The sequence below is a fragment of the Nelumbo nucifera genome, chromosome 1, assembly GCF_055504915.1.
Source record: "Nelumbo nucifera cultivar China Antique chromosome 1, China Antique-T2T, whole genome shotgun sequence".
NCBI lineage: Eukaryota > Viridiplantae > Streptophyta > Magnoliopsida > Proteales > Nelumbonaceae > Nelumbo > Nelumbo nucifera.
The window spans coordinates 9,715,807-9,735,578 of NC_142649.1; the positions used below are offsets into that span (position 1 = coordinate 9,715,807).

General features: G+C 35.4%; 1 protein-coding gene and 3 non-coding genes across 4 annotated transcripts; all 4 read right to left on the reverse strand.

Annotated features, from left to right (window-relative positions):
* Positions 1 to 1,124: 1,124 nt before the first annotated feature.
* Positions 1,125 to 13,711, reverse strand: OEP37 (chloroplast outer envelope protein 37). The gene is made up of 6 exons (XM_010279502.3): positions 13,269 to 13,711; positions 6,146 to 6,235; positions 5,734 to 5,904; positions 4,988 to 5,082; positions 2,857 to 2,977; positions 1,125 to 1,425 (listed from the first exon to the last, which is right to left on the reverse strand). Exons 1-6 carry the CDS (start codon positions 13,623 to 13,625, stop codon positions 1,294 to 1,296), a joined length of 966 nt encoding a protein of 321 aa, XP_010277804.1. The 5' UTR covers positions 13,626 to 13,711; the 3' UTR covers positions 1,125 to 1,293.
* A 175-nt stretch (positions 13,712 to 13,886) lies between these two features.
* Positions 13,887 to 13,960, reverse strand: TRNAI-AAU (transfer RNA isoleucine (anticodon AAU)). Its single transcript has one exon. It is a non-coding gene; the product is annotated as a tRNA-Ile (tRNA).
* Positions 13,961 to 17,350: 3,390 nt separating this feature from the next.
* TRNAI-AAU (transfer RNA isoleucine (anticodon AAU)) lies at positions 17,351 to 17,424 on the reverse strand. Its single transcript has one exon. It is a non-coding gene; the product is annotated as a tRNA-Ile (tRNA).
* A 114-nt stretch (positions 17,425 to 17,538) lies between these two features.
* On the reverse strand, positions 17,539 to 17,612 carry TRNAI-AAU (transfer RNA isoleucine (anticodon AAU)). The gene has a single exon. It is a non-coding gene; the product is annotated as a tRNA-Ile (tRNA).
* Positions 17,613 to 19,772: the final 2,160 nt, after the last annotated feature.

A 19,772-nucleotide genomic window follows, 5' to 3' on the forward strand; every position in this document is an offset into this window, starting at 1 on the left:
AAACCACTGACTTGGTCAAATCATTGACCCATCTGACCTGTGGAGTGTGGATCAACCATAACCTGAATATTTAGGGTTAGCTTTGTTGACCCAACCTGAAAGCTGACCTGATCCAAATGACTCAAAATGCCTTCACCTGACTCCGACCCGTCCCAATTGCCAGGTCTGAGATATTAAACTGAGAGTTCATTCTTCTAAACCAATATTTGGTTTTGGCAGTGTTGTGTTCAGTATCGATTTTAAGCTCTAGATACATTGATGATGTTTATTTCAGTTCTTAGCACCGTTGGTTGGATGTAAAATCATGGGTCACTGGGTCATGGATTGAATAGCCAATCGTCCGGTTCAACTACCCCACTCGTAAAAATAAAAATTATAAATAATTTCACATTATATTTAAGACCACTTTAAATCCTCTTTATGGATAAATAATAAGACTATTTTAAACCAAAATATTCTTAAAAACATATATACACACTTTGTCTGGCTCAACTGAATGTTCAGTACTTTTTCTGGCCCTGTTTGCTTTTCAGTTACTTATGCGGGTAAGTATTTCCCAGAAAACACTTATCCGAGTAAGTACATTTACTCATGTTATTTTATTTCACAGGTAATAAAACAATGACCATTCTAGCTGTAAAAAGTCATTATTAAAAGAGGCAATTTTATCCCATTCAGGTGTTAGCAATTTTTCTCTAGATGAGAGACGATTACTTACCCAAGTAAATGCATTTACTCATGTTATTTTATTTCACAGGTAATAAAACAATGACCATTCTAGCTGTAAAAAGTCATTATTAAAAGAGGCAATTTTATCCCATTCAAGTGTTAGCAACTTTTCTCTAGATGAGAGACAATTACTTACCCACCAAGATGGATATCCATGGAAAATAAATTTTCTGTAGACCTCACATAAATCTGAAAAACAAACATGGGTATCTTGGTCAGTGGGAACCAAAATCCCATTGACCAACTTTTCCCCTCTCAAAATCCAAAAAAAGTGTAGGCCCTTTAAGTTTCAGTTGCATTTCTAAAGCAGCAAACATTCACCGTTTGATGCCATTCATGAACTGATTTATTTTATAAAATAAGAAACAACTATCAAAATGTACAACCAATACAAATGATGAAAGAACTACTTTCATAGATTAATGTATACCGAACAATACCGTTTCTTTCTGTAGCAGTGAACATCAGTACAACTAGTCAAGAGGCCAAACAATATATTTATACCTCTCATTATAAACCTACACTTGAGAAACGAAAGAATGGCGGCTCACCAAAGACCGATTGTCAAAGATCCCATCTCTTCTTTACACGGAACATGAAAGCTGATGATTTAATGTCATCTTGAGGGACTTGGAGCATGAACTGCACTTTCATCTTCATTGGTTGTGTCTTTGCTCTGCCTTCTTCATCTCCAACCTGAATCAAGAAACTCAAGGAGTCAATCTAATAGCACTAAAGACGGAACCATTTTAATTCCATCCAATTAAACTTCAAAAAGCCACAAGCAAGGATTAAGAGTATCGATATGATACACCCAATACAATACACCCTATATCTTATTGGTATCGGTGTACCCAGATATGCTTGGATACACCAACACAGACTTTTGAATCATTTAAAAGGTCACAGACCTCTTCCCCAACTCACTGATTATTATAAAATAAAAAATTAAAAAAAATTAAAAAAAAAGATGAATATCAGGCATATCAATATTTTAATCCTTGACCACAAACGTGTATCTGTTTATCCTACAGAACCAATAGAAGTAATGAAGTCTCTCAAAACCATTCATAAGAGAACTTGAAATATATGGGCAAATAACATGGTGTGGTTTACAATCATCATCATCCAAGCCTTACTCCAACTATATGGGGATTGGCTACATGAATCCTATTTTGACATTCCATTCTGTTTTGTTAAGATGTGCCGAATAGAGGTAGTTTAGTCTTCTTCTATTTATTAACTTGCTTATGTGGTTGTGTTATTAGAGTTACTCTGCCCCACACTTAAGTAAGGGCATTTCTGTCTTTGTAAACATTATTAGAATCTAATATAGATTAAGGGGGTCGACTGGATGTGTTAACCATCAGATTTTCGACAGACCCTTCTTCTTCTCTTCTTCTTCTTCTTCTTCTTCTTCTTCTTCTTCTTCTTCTTCTTCTTCTTCTTCTCCTCTTCCTGTTCGGACTACTGTAGCAGCAGTCGAAACATGTTTAATGCCTTATCCATTGTTAAATGACTTAAACTATTGGCACTTAAATCATTTCTTATTACTTCTACCCATGTCTTTTTTGGTCTACCCTAGCCCTTCTTACCCCTTCAACTTCCAACAAATCACTTTCTTATGGGTGCTGGCGCACATGACTAACCATATATTAGTTTAGTTTCTCTCGTTTTATAGAAGCTATTCCTAGGTCTTCATTTCCGATATCATCCTTTCTAATTTTTCCACTCCAATCTGAAGACAAATAAATCTGTTGCCATATAACCCCTTTAAAAGGGTCAATACCCAATTTGGTCCTGGTTTCAGGGCCTTGGGAGGGGTCGACCAAATGAGCCTAACCTCTTTGTAGTGTAAGGTATTCAAGAGGGGGGGGGGACACCGTCCTTTGAACACATTGATTGAGGTTTTTGCACCTTTTTGGAATTAAAAGATATTTTTCTCCTCAAGTTTTTGGAGGGGGCAGAAACTTGCTACAAATGGAATAAAGGTAACATGGCGAGAGATGGAATCTTATTGGCTTGTAGAATAAGCTTCCATGTGTAGGATTCCAGAAATGTCCATACAACCCCATTCTGTTACTAGTGTAAAATATTCAAGAACGGAGCGATAGGAGAACTTCATACCCAGAGAGATGCCCAGCCTAGTCGCACCTCCGAATCATAACCAGCCTTAAATTTGAGATCCTTACCGACTGTGTGCTTGTAGACTGCACTCCAGTAATTGGAATCAAAATTATACCAGTAACTGCACACAAAACCATTAAACAGATCAGAAATGCAACTGAAAATGCTTACCACCATGTACTGAAGAACTATAGGCCAAATTTGAACTTTGCAATGAAAAAGAAATTAAAAATCTAATAGTCCAACATGCAATTGTATTTTATATTTTTTTCTAGCCCACCACTGTTGATGGATCAAACTAGGGTATTATCTAATTGTTTTTTTTGATAAATTATTATCTAATTGTTTATTTTCATTTTATGGATCTGCATATTATTTCTCATTAGGCAGTTTATTTAGTTGTCATTTGGGCTGCTTGTGGGCCTTGGGCCTTATTATTTTTTTTGGTTATTTTAATTCTGTCCCACTCGATGATATTAAGGGAAAAATTGTCATTGTGTTCAATTAGAGGAATTGATGTAAAAGTTAGTGGGATCTCACATAGAGACTTACGATTGAAGTATTCTTCTCCTTATTCTTGCTTTTCTCTTCCTCTTCGCACTTTATTTTGTGGCATCTTCTTGATTTCAGCACTTATTTTCGTTTCTCTTTGAACTATGCACTGTTAAAACATCAAGTTCCACCAATACTAGTTCCTTTCTCTGTTCTCTTTTCTGTTAGTCCTTGTGGAGATAGGATGATTTCTTTATTGTAATAAGATATTTTTCTTTAAATATGAGCTTCATAGAAATATCTTATACTCACTGGATTACTTATTTGTGGAAAATCCACAGATTTTACTTTCTCATATGTCTAAAACACATGGACCACATCCTGAGATATAAGAATCCACATCTGATGGGTCAAGACAGGTAAATGTCATCTATAAAACGAACCTGACTGAATATTTCAAACCACTGGTAAACTCTTTGTTTGGTCATTAGCATACTCACAAAAACCATGACCAATTCTAGTGGCTAGTCCAGAGAAATGTGTTGGCATGAGAGCCATGCGCAAACAGGTCAGTTGAACTTTGCAAACAGGTCAGCTTGCTGGAACAGATTAGAAAAGCTATTCAGGGGTAATCATTGGCCAGGTCTGGCACCTAGTACAAGGGGGCTTCATGTAAACCCAGGAACGTATTTATATGTTTATAGCCTAGGCTTGGAAATTTGTTGAATGGATAGGCCGGGCTAGCAATGGTCATCCCTAGAGCTAAGTTAAAGGACAAAGCATATCCTTGTTTGACATTTAAAATATAGGAAATCTATGTGGCCAGAAAGACATGGTAACAGAAAGGATTTGACCAATCAAAACCACCTGTCAATTTTGATAAATACCACCTGATTGGTTACCATGTTTATGAAACCAGTTGATTGGTCACAAATTTTCCGAATATCTTTCTGGTATCATAGTTAGACCTGTTCATGGGCCGGGCCGGGCTTTCACTTGTCATTAAGGGAAATATGCTAGGCCCGAGCCCAAGCCCGGCCCAACCAACGGGCCTATAACTTGGGCCCGAGCCCAAGCCCGAAACCCGACCTAATAAAAAAAAAAACAATTTTCCCTATTCAAATTAGAATTAAAAATTCAGATAGTTTTTTTTTTCCTATTTAAATGAACAATGGGCCTACAAGATGGTTTTTTCCCCTTTCTTTTATATTTTAAAACACAGTTTTACATTCTTAAATCAAAAAATTTATTCAAATGGACATAATCACATTACTCACTTTAAGTCTAATATTAGGTCGAGCCGGGCTATTTTGACAAAACCCGAGCCCGGCTCGAATTTATTGTGGGCCGGGCTTTTTCGCCCGAAGTTAAGCCCGCAGGCCTATAACCACATTCAAGCCCGTCCGGGGGCCGGGCCGGCCCGTCGGGCCACCCGGCCCATGAACAGGTCTAATCATAGTCAAACCCTTAAAATATTACAAAAAACATGTTCATGAAGAACTTGCAATGTTACAACCCTTTTAGCACAAATAAATTAGACATCCATGTTCCTACTTGCTAACAAATAACAACCTATGGATATAGTAAAATGATAACAGAAACAAATTAACCAATGCAGACACCCAGACAGAAGTATCACCTTAACTTATCTGAAGGACTAAACCGACGCTTGAATGCAAAAGACAGCACATTTGATGGCAGAGAAATGCTTGGAATAAATGACATTTGCTCATCCTGCCAATTATTAGAATTCTCAAGTCCCATATTACAAAAAAGAAGAATAAACAACTAAGCAATTTAAGAAGAAAGGATACTAGCAGATACAAATTCCAGGCATCCCACCTTTGTAAAAATTACATAAATCCAGTACATTATGGGATTTGGTTTCCTCAGCCAAAGTTGGAAAATTGGACTACCCTTAATAACCAAGCCTTCTGAGTCTTCACCCAGAAACATATGTCAAAAGTACAGAGCAAGAATCAATAGATCAGATAATTAATACATACGATCAGGTCACTTAAAGTTAAAGCAAATATATTTGCAGCAAATCCCATGAACATGCCATGGCTATGGCAGATCCGCAGAGGGACTGAGGGAGGATGGCTTTTTCACCAAATCCCATTTTATTAAGTAGAATTCTCCTCAGTAAGAGAGAAAAACAAAGAAAACAAGAAAAGGAAATGATCTAATCTATTACCTGTAAAGGGAGAGTTCCCCATCATAGACAAACTTTTCCTTTCCACTTACAAGTTATCCCTCCCTCTCTCCCTCCCTCCCTACCTCTCTCTCTCAGGTTCAATCCAACTCAGATTCCAAGTGGCATCAAGCAATAAGTATAAGAAAGAAGATTTTGACAGAAGAATGTTCAAGAAGAAAGGGAAGTACCTTGTAAGAGTAGCGTAGATTCAAGTCCTCATCCTTGTACTGAGCAGTGCAAACCCCTTTCAAAATTTGACCTTTCAGGATTCCATTTATTGACAAAGCCTTCTTCACTTCTTCCTCTTCTTTTTCCTCTAATGACACTTCACCATAGGGAAATTTAAAGGTTGCTTTTGGCTGCATTACCATATGAGATCCAATGTAACTAAAGGAAATAAATTTGCTTGATAGCATAAACAGAAGGCCAGTATTTTGCTAATGCAATGAAGCAGTACTGTTCAACCTATATCACCAATCATTGATTGAAAACATACAATTTGAAGCATGCTTTCTGCCACTCAAGGTACAAAAATAAGAAGGTGAGAAGGTTTTACAGATGCCAGAAACAACTTAAAACCATGATACAAATTTTACTTACCAAACCAATAGATGGAACAGGAGATGACAGTTCCAATTTGTATGACGGATCAGCAAGGCTTGCAATCATTGCGACCTCTCCTTGTTGTGCCTAAGAGAAATGAACCAGTAAAATTAAAAGAATATTAAAAAGATATATGCAAACATTGAGGCTGTGTTTGGATTAACTGGAGGCATGGAAAGGAAACAAAATTCAGTCCTGCTTAATCGAGCAGGCTATAGAACAATTAGCCACCCCCCCCCTAAATTCCAAAATAAATGAAAAGAAAATGAAGCAAAACCTTTATTCCCTTCTGGATTCCACATGGCTTTACTTAAAACCAAACCGAAATCCAGCAAGTAGCAGATTTTGCTATTTACAATAAACTATTGCTATTATAAAGCAATGTTGAGAAATAAAATTCACAACAGAGACTTAGCCATACAAAGAGAAGCAACATGTGTAAGAAACTTAAAGGGCCAACCAAATAAAAGCAAGGTATGTCATTTTAGAAATAAGAAGCACTCCTCATTATCCAAATGGGAGTGTAATCATCTAATTTAAGTTCTTAACTATTTTCCTTGACAAAGTGTTGAGTATGTTAACTATTTCACTTTGATAGCTTTCCTTTTTCACCTTGTCCAGTGGTAGAAAACAAAAGAGAAATGGTAAAATGGAAAAAAACTTTGGTGCCAAGAGAAGGTTTGGAAGACAACCCACAATTTGAACAATTTACTAGCCATTTACACGGTTCTCAAAGGCAAGAAAAAGAGAAGTAATAGAAAGGAAACAGACCCAGTTGGTAGAAGAAGGCATTGCTTGATCAGCAATCCAGATCATCTAGTGAACAAGCTTTAGTTATATGATGACATCTGGCTGTCTGGCATCATCCAGGTACCAAGTCCCCCATTTGACTATCAATGTTTAGCTATGCAGATTGCAGACCCAGTAACATTGGTTGTAAACTAGGACCCAGCCCAATAAATCCGTACACAAGCTGCTGCCTCAAACCAAGAACAAACTCAACTTCAACCCCCAAATAAAGCCCAGGCCTTGCTCCATTCCACTAAAACCTTTACCTAAGTAGGCTCTCCTTTGACTCCATTGCCTCTAGAGGATTCAAAGTGCAACATGGGTTGACAAGTGTGAAACACAAATAGAAATAATTTCTCCTTACTAAGTAGTCAGGGATATCTACAAGCTAAAGCTCAAAGAAGAGTCACCCCACCATATGCCGTCATAGAATCTAACCCTAATCTGCTCCCCACCAGCCCCCTTTTACATCATACAATCATACATTGTTGAGAAGTGAGAACCATGGCAAGATTTGAGACATTTGACTAATAGCTTTCCACAATTAACATAGGCAAACTGTAAACACCACTTGGAAGACCAATCATCATCTTCAAAGGCACTTAGGCACATGAGGCAAGGTGAGGCACAGTCAAATGCCTTGCCTCAGCAGCCACCTTGTATATTACACCCAAGGCTTCATTCTTAAGCTTCAAGTTTAGTGAGGCATGCACCTCACTGCCTTTCGCCTCAAATTGTGAGGTGCACACCTCACATAATTAGTGTATTAAAATCAAAAGATAAGAAAGAAAATACATGGCATTTTCTAAAATTGAAAGATACTTGATTATTTAGTTAATAACCAAGAAAATCATATCATATACACCCAAAATAGCATCTTCCCTAGAATTCATTTGTTCTCCTACATTTTATTTGCAACCAAATGAAGCCATTGTGAAAATGAGGTTCCCTTGGCAGTCTCCAAAACTATTTAGCTAGAAGTTTCTCTCATCTTTTTTCCCCAAATCCCAAACCCAACCATCTTTCCCACTTGGATTTCAATCCCACAAAATAAGACAGCATGTTTTGATTCTCCATGATCTAACCATTTCTTCTGAGTTGATTATATCCCTTAAATAATTCTCAGGTCAAGTTGACCAAAGTTATTCAATCTCCTGATGAGACAAAAATCTTCTTCCAAGATAGACATTCTTTAAGCATTTCCCAATCATCAATCCCCACTCAAGGTATGGATGCAACTGTGGCATGACCAAGATTGGGATGATCCCCCCATCATCTATATTGCATCAACTAGACATTTACCAAGGTTCAAAATATTGATATAGCATAGCAGCAATAACTAAAAGAAGCTTCTCCATCAGATTATACCAACAACCAATTATAAGTTTACGATTTCATTGATTACTTGATTTTGATGATCCTCCACAAGCACTTAAAATTACAAAGGGAAGTTTCATATGTATAATTGGTTCCAGTAAATTTTTGAAAGGGAAAAAATGAACCAGCAAACAGAGAATATCTTTAGGATCTCCCATTGATGAAAAACAATTCTGAACTTCAACTTTTGAACTGATGCACAAAGGATGAAGAAAATAAACAACATCAAATGTTAAATTTATAGCTTTCACCTACAAAGTTAGGCTGTGTTTGGACTTTGGATAAGCTTTTGCTTTGTTTTGGCTTTGAGGAGAAAAAAAAAATGCACTTTGGAATTTGGTAATAACTGTTTTTTAAAGCATTTTTGTCCAAAGCAAAAACACATTGGAAGCCAAAAGCACAAAGTTAAAATTTAAGTTTGTGATTTAAGCCAACACAGAAAGCTAGTTGTACTTTTCTGCAAAATGAAGTAGATCATGAACACACATGTATTTCTAGAATCACCACATGTGTGCCACATGGCATAGTCAAATGTGGCATGCCCAACTAGGGAAGCCAAGAAGCTAGAGAGGTTAATGAGAGGCCTTTTTTGGGAACCAAGGAAAAGCAGAAAGGACCAGTGGGAGGTTGTGTGTCGGAGTCAAGAGGAGGGGGTTTGGGCCTAGGGAATATAATTAAAAAGAATTTAGCTTTGTTGGGGAAGTGGATGTGGAGGTGGCCCATAGAGAGAGAGAGGTTGTGGCAAGATGTGGTAGGAAGAATTCATGGTCGATTAGAGAATGGGTGAGACGTTGATATGTCACAGCGGGCAACTTTGGCAACACCTTGGAAGGCAATTCATAGTATTCTTCCTCAATTTCTCAATTTTGTCAGGTATAATGTGTGTATTGGCAACTCTATCCTCCTTTGGGAGGATATTTGGGTTGGAGAAACTCCTTCAAAGGACCTTTTTCCCTTCCTTGTTCTCTATTTCTTTGTACAAGAAAGAGTTTGTTTCAAAATTCTTGTCTACTTTGGAAACTCTTCTGGCACCAAACTGGGATTTTGGGTTCTGTAGAGGCTTTTCCAATTTATTAGGCCTTTCCAATTTATTTTGGGTTCTGTAGATTTAGTATTTTTCCAATTTATTAGGCCTTCTCAATGAAGTTTGTTTGGACATAAATTTGGACCCTCGACCTAAAGGATCGTTCTCTTATGCAGTTGTGCTTCTTTTTTCAAGTTCCTTTGCCAATCTCCCTCTTAGCAGTTGTTCCCTATTAAGGAAGTTTGGTGAGGCCCATTTGGTTTTTCGCCCTAAGCTTTTATGGCTTTTTGTTGGGAGGTATACTATGGGAAAGTAAACACCTTGGGTAATCTACAAAAGAGAAGACCTTTTCCTTTGTATCTCACCTAATTGGTGTATTCTTTGCAGGTTTATGGTAAGGATTGTTACCATTTACTAATATCTTATTCTTTTACTGCAGAATTATGGGGTTGGCTTTTCTTGATGTTTGGGTGCAGGTGGAATGTGCAAGCAGAAGTAAGCTTTCTCTTTTATCCTTCTACCTTCACCAAGCCTAAAAGAAGAGAAAGAAGTATGTGGAGATGTGAAAGAACAGCTCTAATTTGGACAATATGGGAAGAAAAGAATCCCATAATCTTCCAAGAGGAGAGAAACCAATAAGAATTAAAGGATTGTGTGTTGAATAGGGCAATACACTGGTTGAAATCCTTGGACTTATACGCCTCCTAAAGGTTTCTTGAAGCTGAATTTTGATGGGAACGGTCAAGGCAATCCAGGCCCCTCTGGGATGGGAGGGGTTTCAAGGGACAAGATTGAAAATGGTGTAGTGCCCTTCTACTCATGTCTTTTAGGTTTTGGGGGCTCTACTAGGGTTGAATGATTAACTGCCTTACAAGGTGTACAGTTTGCAACTCAGATAGGTGCATAACAACTAATAATCAAAGGGGATTCCAAGGTGGTAGTGGGTTGGTTGAAGAACCCAGAGTCTATTGTGTGGTGCTTGAAGAATGAAATTAAGAAATTCAAGTGGCTGATAAGGAATATGAATGTAAGAATACACGGGTGGGGAGACTAGCAAATGCATGGCTGATTGTTCAGCCAAGCAAGGGGAAATTTGGAAATACTTGTATTGGGCACAGTTGTAGTTTGATTTTGTTTTTTCACTTTGTTGGGAAAGGACACAGCTCACACCTCTCCAAGGAATGCTTGTATTAGTTTGAATTTTTTTAATTAATAAAATAATTTACCTATCATAAATGTAGCATAACCAATATTGTCAAAATCTTATGATTTACGATACGATTCAAATCCTTGAGGGTTTTAATTTGAACCTTATGTATGAATTGTTTTCTACAAAAATCTTACGATTTTTACGAATCATTACGATTCAAATAAATTCAATTAAGAATTAGTTTTCTATTTCATCATTTTTTTTGTTTATAATTATAATTGTCAAAAGAGACTTGTTTTAAACCCCTTACTAGAAAATGATTTATTTATGTTATTTAAAACCAAACATCGAGTTTATTTTCCACCATATGTAAGTTCAAGAGTCATAGTATATGGATTATTTGACTTTCAAGTCAAACTTGATTATATCATCTTTGGCTACCACTGCACAAGTAGTAAATTCTATTGTTTTAGGTACATATATGGTAAATATGGATTAAAAGTAGGGTAAAATCACATTCATGTGTCTATATTTAATTTTTGACAAATGTGTAAAAAATAGAAATAATATTACAATTTATGATATGGCCCATTATCAATGTTTAAATGCAAAGGGCATTTTGCTCCCAATGTGCATGCCTTTTTGAAACAAGGCACAATATTTTACAAAAATATAAAAAAAAAATCAAAAAATGTAAAAACTTCAAAATTAATTAAGAAAATATTAAAAACAGTAATAATTAAAAAACAAACTTTAAGTTTCTCAATGATTTAAAAATCCTATTAGCTCAAAACATAACATATAAAACATATTTAAAGTGAAAATGCAAAAATAAAATAAAAAACAGCATCTAAAACATATTTAAGCATGTCAAACTTTCAATTTCTTTATGTCTTTCCCAATTGCGTTATTTCAAACAACTAGTATGATGTTAAAAATCTTTCATTCATAATTCTATCAGCCGCCATTGTACCAAGCGCTTTGAGGCAAGCCCAAACAAGTCTATGTTAGTGTCTTAAATTCTTAATACCTACAAAAAAAATGATTTTATAATTTTGATTCTTTTAAAAAATATCTTTTATTTGGATGAATGAATGAGCAACATTAGGAAATAGGGGTGCACCTTTGCAAAGGGGCTATGCTTGGGCCTAGGCAAGGAACAAGCCCTAAAATGAGCCTCACTTGTGCCTAGGCATGCCTTTTAAATCACTACTCACATTTCTATTCAATTCAGCTTTCTCTACGATTTACAATACGAATATGATTTTCAGAACATTGGGCATAATGCATAACCATTTATGTGCCATATGGCATAACCATAATCATATGTACCATGCGGCATAACCATTTATGTGCTATGTGGCATAATCATAATCATAATCATGGCATGAGCATATGCTCTACATGGCATGCCACATGGCATAAGCATTTATGTGCCACATGGCAATAGTCATAATTATATGTAGCATGGCACATGGCATAAGCATTTGCGTGCCACATGGCAATAGTCATAATTATATGTCGCATGGGACACGGCATAACCATTTATGTGCCACATGGCATAGTCATAATAATATGTTGCATACGGCATAATCACATGTGGCATACGACATGATCATATGTGCCAAAAAGCTTTCACATGACATAATCAGATTGTTGTTAAAGCAACATTTACCGAACCATTTTCACAGCATAAAACACAATGACGCTTAAATAATACTCCTTGCTTTTGGGCTTTGAAAAGTGCAAAAACAAAAACCTATCCAAACACAACCTTAGTTTAGTGGCATGTAACTCCAAATAGAAAAGGGAAAAATAGAGGTCAGGTAGCTCAACTATGTGAAAAAATAAATTGTGCATGTGATATGGTAATTTAATGAATAGTTGATGTTATGGCTGAGTTGAATTTGGTATGGTAATTTAATGAAAAATAATAGCAATTCTATCATGCCATTCTTCAAATATGTGTTTTATACAGCATGGAAAGATAAGATATGTGTAACTAGAAGAAATGCCATTACAATCAGAATTCAAGTATATGGCAAATGAATAACCCTACCATACTAAAATTAAAGCTAATAAACTAAGGGGGCATTAGCTAATACTAATAAGGACGCATGGATATTGAACTCAACACGGAATAGTATCATAACGTACATAGAAAAAGCTACTGTATAATATAGGAAACACGCACCTTTCTATGAAGATACTTGAATAGGAACAAACTACCCAAGTTAATGCCAGATCTAATAGACTTGCTATCATCACAAGTACATGACATACAGAAATACTTTGTTGAACACCCTAGATGAAAATATTTTGGCTCCACGATCTGGAATGTAGGTTGTCTCAGCAGATGCTTTGTGTGTTAATTTGTGCAGAAATACACAATCAACAAAACAAGCTTGAAAAATAAAATAAAAAACACTACCCCAGAAAGGCAATACAATGGCATCAATTTCTCTCCAAATCAGTTAATTAATTTGCAATATAAGCATGACTTTACTAATACCAACCAAGCAATTTAGACAGCACAAAGAATGATTTGTTCGACAGTTGTATAAAAAAATTCAAATTTGGAACTTTTTCATCGGTTCACTAGAACAAAAATCTGATCATCTAATCACGATATGGTGCATTCTCCCTCCAAATTAACTATAAGCCAGGATGAGTAAAAAAGAATGAAGAAAAACATTAAGAAGATAAAACAACAACAAAAGAAATTGGAAGGAAATTAAACAAGGAAACAGAAATAGAGGGTAATGAATGATGAAGTAAACCTTAAGATCTTGAGCAGCTTTGAACTGCAGTCGATTGCCGACGTCGAAGGAACCCTTAACGAAAGCGCTCTGCTCCTCAACATCGTAATGGAGAGAGAGGTACTTGGTGATGAGCCCAACCTGAGGATCAGATATCTCCCCGTTCTTGTTGTTCTGGAAGGATAGTTTGAGCTTGGCGAGGCTATCGAAGAGCTTGCAAGAGATCTTGTGAAGGAAGATGGAACTGTCACTATCGAACTCCGAGGTGACTCTAAGTGCAGGACGAGGGAAAGAGAAGGCAGGGCTAGGGTTTTGGGGTGGTGGGGATGTTCCTACTAGTTCCAGGGAATTAGGAGTTGGAGCTGAGGACTCTCCCATTGCTCTCTGGTTCTGTTGCTCCCAAGAGAAGAGCGATGAGGCAAATGGGGAGAGGAGAGACTTGGATTTTTATGATTTTTGAACAAATTTTAGAGGCGGAAAATTTTATAAAAGCAGCGAGAGAGAGAGAGAGAGAGATTCGCGTTTGCGGTGGGACCCGACTAGCAGTATTCACCATTCACTGACGTTGGTTGTTTGTTTCTCTTTGGATATTTTTAAAACTTGGGAAGTAGAGAACAAAGCAATGCATTAAAAACATTATGGCCCATGCAGGTCTCGAACCTGCGACCTTCGCGTTATTAGCACGACGCTCTAACCAACTGAGCTAATAGGCCATTTATTAGAGAATAGTATATCATCCAATAAACACGCATTTCTACATCCTCGCGATGGATGTTGAAGCCACCTCAACAACATTCAAATTTTCCCTTTGTCGTGAGCACTGCAACTTGGACCGGATATAACCCAAACCCAAGTTGAAAAAATAGTTGAAGTTGACCTTAAAGTTAGAGTTGAAAGGTATGAACTCAATTTAACTTTGGATTAGATTAAGGTTGGGGTATTGACCAGCCCAAACACGATTTAACTTTATATTTGCATGTATAAATATTATATAAACATATATTTATGGACGCAAGTTATTTATGCATGTATGTATATGCAATTATGCGTCCATATATATATATATATATATATAATATATATTACAAGTATTTATCTATTTATACATATACACGTGTGCATGTATGTTGTATGTCAGCAATTTTTTTTCTAAAACATGATAACCATGTTATTTTACACATAATTTAATATTGAATTAAATAAACAATTAGAGTCTAGGAAATAAGTAAAATTTGGCAAAAGGAAGTATAGAAGTTGAGTCAATTCAAGAGTCGAGATTAATCCAAACTTAACCCAAGCCCGACCTAAGTTCAACCTGAAGTATTAAAGTTGGTTTAGGGTTAAGGTTGGGGGTTCAACAATTCAAGTTGGATTAGAGTTGACCTCAACTTGACCTAACCTGACTTTCACCCACATTTGTCATTAGGGGTGATCATGGGCCCGCCCCACCCTAGGGTTCCAGGCCTGAAACATAAGTCTTAGCCATCTACACGGGCCTACATTACATATCTATAATATTTTATATTAAATGCATTAACATGTATATAAACTTATTTTATACATTATATAATATAAAATATTACATATAATATAAATTATACATGTCATGTTATGATATTTATATAAAATATATAAGACAATGCAAAATAACATGTATACATTATACACAAAATGTGTAAGTTTAAATATATGCAAGCCAGTTTGGGCCCGGACCAGGCTTGAAGTATTAAGCCCAAATCCGGCCCTAAAATTTGTGGGCCTGATGTGATCCCAGGCCTAGGTCGAGTCTAAACACAAAACCAAAGTCCAAGCCTGAAATTTTCGGGCCAAACTGAAATGATCACTCCTATTTGTCATCCACCAAGTATGTATGTCCTATTTTTTTCCTTTTTTTTGTAACAAAATATGTACACAATTTAAAACAATGAATATTCAAGTATTCAATGATAAAGAAGCAAAACCCCACTTATATGTGTTGAAACCCATAACAAATAGTTGCCCTAATTGCAACATAACATAGAACAGGGGCAAAACCAAGCCATATTGGCCTCGTAAAATCATGAGTAGGCTCATAATATTATCTTGAGAACTACCTTGTGAGGCCACATTGGCCAAACCTCCTGAGTCGCCTTGTAAGGTCATGACAACTTAAACTTGCAAGTCACCTCACTGGATTATCAATATGTCTCACCTTAGAAGCTACCTTGCAACGCCATAATATTCTAACCTCACAAGTCAAACTTGGAAGGTCATAACAATCCTACCTCACAAAAAGTGAAATATCTTGCCTCGTAAGGCCTTGTGTGTTTAGCTGGCTTCACCAAATGTTTAAAAACAATGACAAGTGTATATCTTGTGAGGCAAGTTAAATACTAATGAATTAGTGTTTGAGTGCGATGAAGGTCGTGTAGAGGATGCCAAATGCAAGATCGGTACCTCAGAAAAACCACAAATGACTCATATCGGCATGTATCACTTTTTAAGGAGACCCAAGATTATGCTTTAACAACCCTGTGATCTTGAGAGACATGTCTCTCAAAGGGAGAAATCGACAAGATTCATGTCTAGATATTTATTTAGATTAAAGAATATTTTGGAATTTTGCTTCATGCACATAACCTTGTTCCCCTACTTTTATAAGTAGAGAAACCACTCTATGAAGGGAGTGCTGATTCTTACTCCATTAAAAGCTAAACTTTGCATCCCTAGTAATATCTTTCTCGCTTCCAAAACCCATCTAATTTTTTTAGAAAAAAAAAAATCTATAATACCAAAAAGACATGATATCCAAAGAGTTTTGAGCAATCAAACCATCCTAAAAAATTATCATGAATAAGATTGATTTACCTATTTTATCATACGTGTCCAATATCATGTTTGTATCATAGTGGAAATTTTTCAAGACAATAATATCGGCAATCTATATATATTTATAGTGAAGAAATTTTCTCCTTTATTCAATTTTTCAAAATTTTAATGGGAAATTTTCAGTATTTTGGCTCGAGTGACAATTTGGTCCCCGAACTTTAAAATGCGACAATTTAGTACTTGAACTTTCAAATTGTGACAATCCAGTACCTGAACTTTCAAAATGTGACAATCTAGTACCTATCGTTAACCAGTCCGTTAATTAGCTACTAAGTGACATTTGAAAAGTAAAAAATGCCCCAAGAATGCCATCTAATTCTCTTTATCAACCATTCAAACATTGACAATAAAATGAACAGTCCCAAATTCTAGATTTTTCTAAACAGTCACCAACTTTCTAAACAATTCTTGATCATTGTACTGAGATCAATTAAATAGTTAATCAAGTCTCGGTGTGGCATTCATAGTCGGCTTTGAGAAGTTCGTTGTGCAATGTAGGTCCATCAAGTTCAACGCCATGTTTGATGGTACCAGAAGCCTTTTCGTCTAGCTGCGACAAATCATACAATGGTTTGGTTTTGGGTTTTATTTTGAACTTTTGAATCAAATAAAGGGCAAATTTTATCTTTCATTTTTTTCCATTAGCATTTTAACGATGATGAGAATTGTTATAAACAGTAAGGATACTATAAAATACTAACAATGAGGATAGAGTTTTTCAATTAGCTAAACAGTAGAGGTAGTTTAAAAAATTTTCCCTTTATTTTAATGCTTATAGTAATTAGTTATTAATATTATTTTTTATTTTAAAATACAAATATTGAAAATTTATTAATATTTCAATAAACTAATCAATCTTTTTTATTTTTGTATTTAAATTATAACTTTTAACAATTTTAATTTTTTAGAAATTAATATTTTTCAATTATTGAAAATTTTAGTGTAATTTCTAAAAATTATTGAATTATGAAAAATGTTTATATAACTAATGAATAATTAATGATATTTTACTGAATTACTGTATTTTTCAATACAAATACAATAATGATTTATTAGATTTTCCCGAACATCGAACGGGTCCTCGCTAAGGCTATCTTTTCCTTCAAACCAAACATAGCTTAATACACTAGAAAATAAGGAAATAGAAAACAAAGAAGTAAGATATGCATTAGAAAATGAGGATATAGAAAACAAAAACGTAAAATTAATAACTAGCAACGTGTCACAAAAATCCTTGGCCCATGCAGGTCTCGAACCTGCGACCTTCGCGTTATTAGCACGACGCTCTAACCAACTGAGCTAATAGGCCATTTGAAAATTAAAATCAAAAGGATATTATTCCTAAATAAAAGACAAGGAAGCAGTAAAACAAAAAAGTACAAAAAATAAATAAATAACATTAGCAATATATAATAAATATTTATGGCCCATGCAGGTCTCGAACCTGCGACCTTCGCGTTATTAGCACGACGCTCTAACCAACTGAGCTAATAGGCCAACTGAAAATTTGATAAAATATAATTTATATAAAGAAATAACCTATTGGATCATAAGTTATTAATTTGTAATAACTTAAAAATCAACGGCAATATTAATTTGTAATTTTCAATATAAACGTTTTAAAAATCAATATTAAAAATAAAACTACTTAAACATCCGTTAGGGTTCAAATGAATCAACCTATGGCATCATATAAAGAAACATTGAAATATAAAAAAGAGGTAATATAGAAAACTGAAAAACAAATATATAAAAATAATTGCCTAATTGGAATATCTCTAATATTATATTATTCATCATATAAATTCGTGACTACAAAAAATGTATAACAAATACAAATTATTATTATTATTATTATTATTATTATTATTGGGAATAGCTAAAAGTACAATAACCATAGGGAAAATTTTTAATGCTGAAAATAAATGATACAAAAAAGCTTTGACCAATCACAACCCCCCTAAATTTTGATAAAAACTCATGTGACTGGTTATCTGTCAGAATTCTGAATAGGGTGGTATATTATTATAAAGTGGATACTTGGTTTTGGTGCACATCATAACAATTGAATTTAATCATAAATGTGAAAAATATCAACTTATATCTATACCCTTTGTACACACATGAATCACATGCCCTTGCACTTATTAAAAAGAGGAACCGAAAAACTGAATTGTTTTGCATCTAGGTTGAATGGATAGAATCGTAACGTCATAAATAAGATAATAAAAATATAGAAAAATGCTTAAAATATAAAATTCCAAAAATTTTGCTACTACAGATAAATTATAACAAATAAAAAATTACTACTGATAAATATTTAATTTCAACAATGGAAATGGATAAAAATGCAAAAAAAGAAAAGCATGGTATGAAAAAAAATGCAAGAAAAAAACTTTAAAAAGTGTAGATGATTGTATATATGAATTTTTTTTGTTATTTTGTTATTAATTTTGGGTAAATTATAAAGACCCCCGAGAGTGACCTCGACAAGGTGGAGGCTCCCGGGCCGAATCCAGACAAAGGCGCAGCTCCCGAGCTTGACGTGGAGCAGCGCTTTTCTGCCGTAGTGGATAATTTGACGGCCCTCCTAAATTCCATCTTGGTGGAAGAAGAAGTAAATTGCTCAGATGAGCAGGTGAAAGCCCGAATATTCCAAATAATGGAATGGGAGCCCCACCCCCACCCGCACCCGCACCCGCAGGATCCTAACCACCCTAGTGTGTTCATCTTCCCTGACCTCACGATACACGAACAGGATGGAAAAGGAAGCGATGAGGATGGAGTGCTGGTTTGGTATGTGAAAAACTTCTCCAATCCAAACCAACCAACATTTGGTTGACAGAATTGGCCTCAGAGTTGCTATTAATTACTGTTGTTTCTTCCAAGAATACCTTTGTGAACTCGACAATTACACTCTGTAGGCTACAGCAAGAAATTAGGAGTCTAATGAAGGGCTTTTTCTATTAATCAGCTTTCTAGCTCAATAGTTAATTGCAAATCCAAGTTATTGTGTGTTTGACATCCATGAGTCAAGATTGAGATTGCTTTGATCTTTTCTGGTTCTTTTATAGATTAATGTTCCTTACTTGTTTCTGTTCTCCTCTACTCCCCCCTCTCTCTGTCTTTGTTTTTATCTTTTGTTGGTTTTGGTACGAAATTCGGATTACTGTGATTGAGTTCTTTCTTGATCTGGAAGTTATGGTTTTACCGGAGTCATAAGAACCAGGGTAACTGGATTTAGGGTCATTATTGGCGAGGGAAGAACCATTGCTTTTGGATAAAATTAAGGTAGTTTATTTAATGAGAGGAGACATGAGGGGCGTCAATAACACCATGGACACTATAAGTGTTGTTGCGTCTACGATCGTCACCGCTGATGCTCAAGTCTAGCCAGCTACAGTTCAGGTAAAATTTCTTGACTGATTCGTTAGCTTTGAAGTTTCTTTCTTAATTACAATACTATGTGCTTGTTTCGGTTTCTAGTTAACATTATTTTTGGTTGAGTTCTTTGAATTTGAATTCTTGGATTTTTTTATTTGCTTCCGAGGCTCGAGATCTGTTGAATTACTTAGGCTTGTTTTCGTTTTTTGATTATCCTTTTGCCTTTTCCTCTACGTTTTTGTTTGAGAATTTGGATTCTAATTTGGAGGTGAA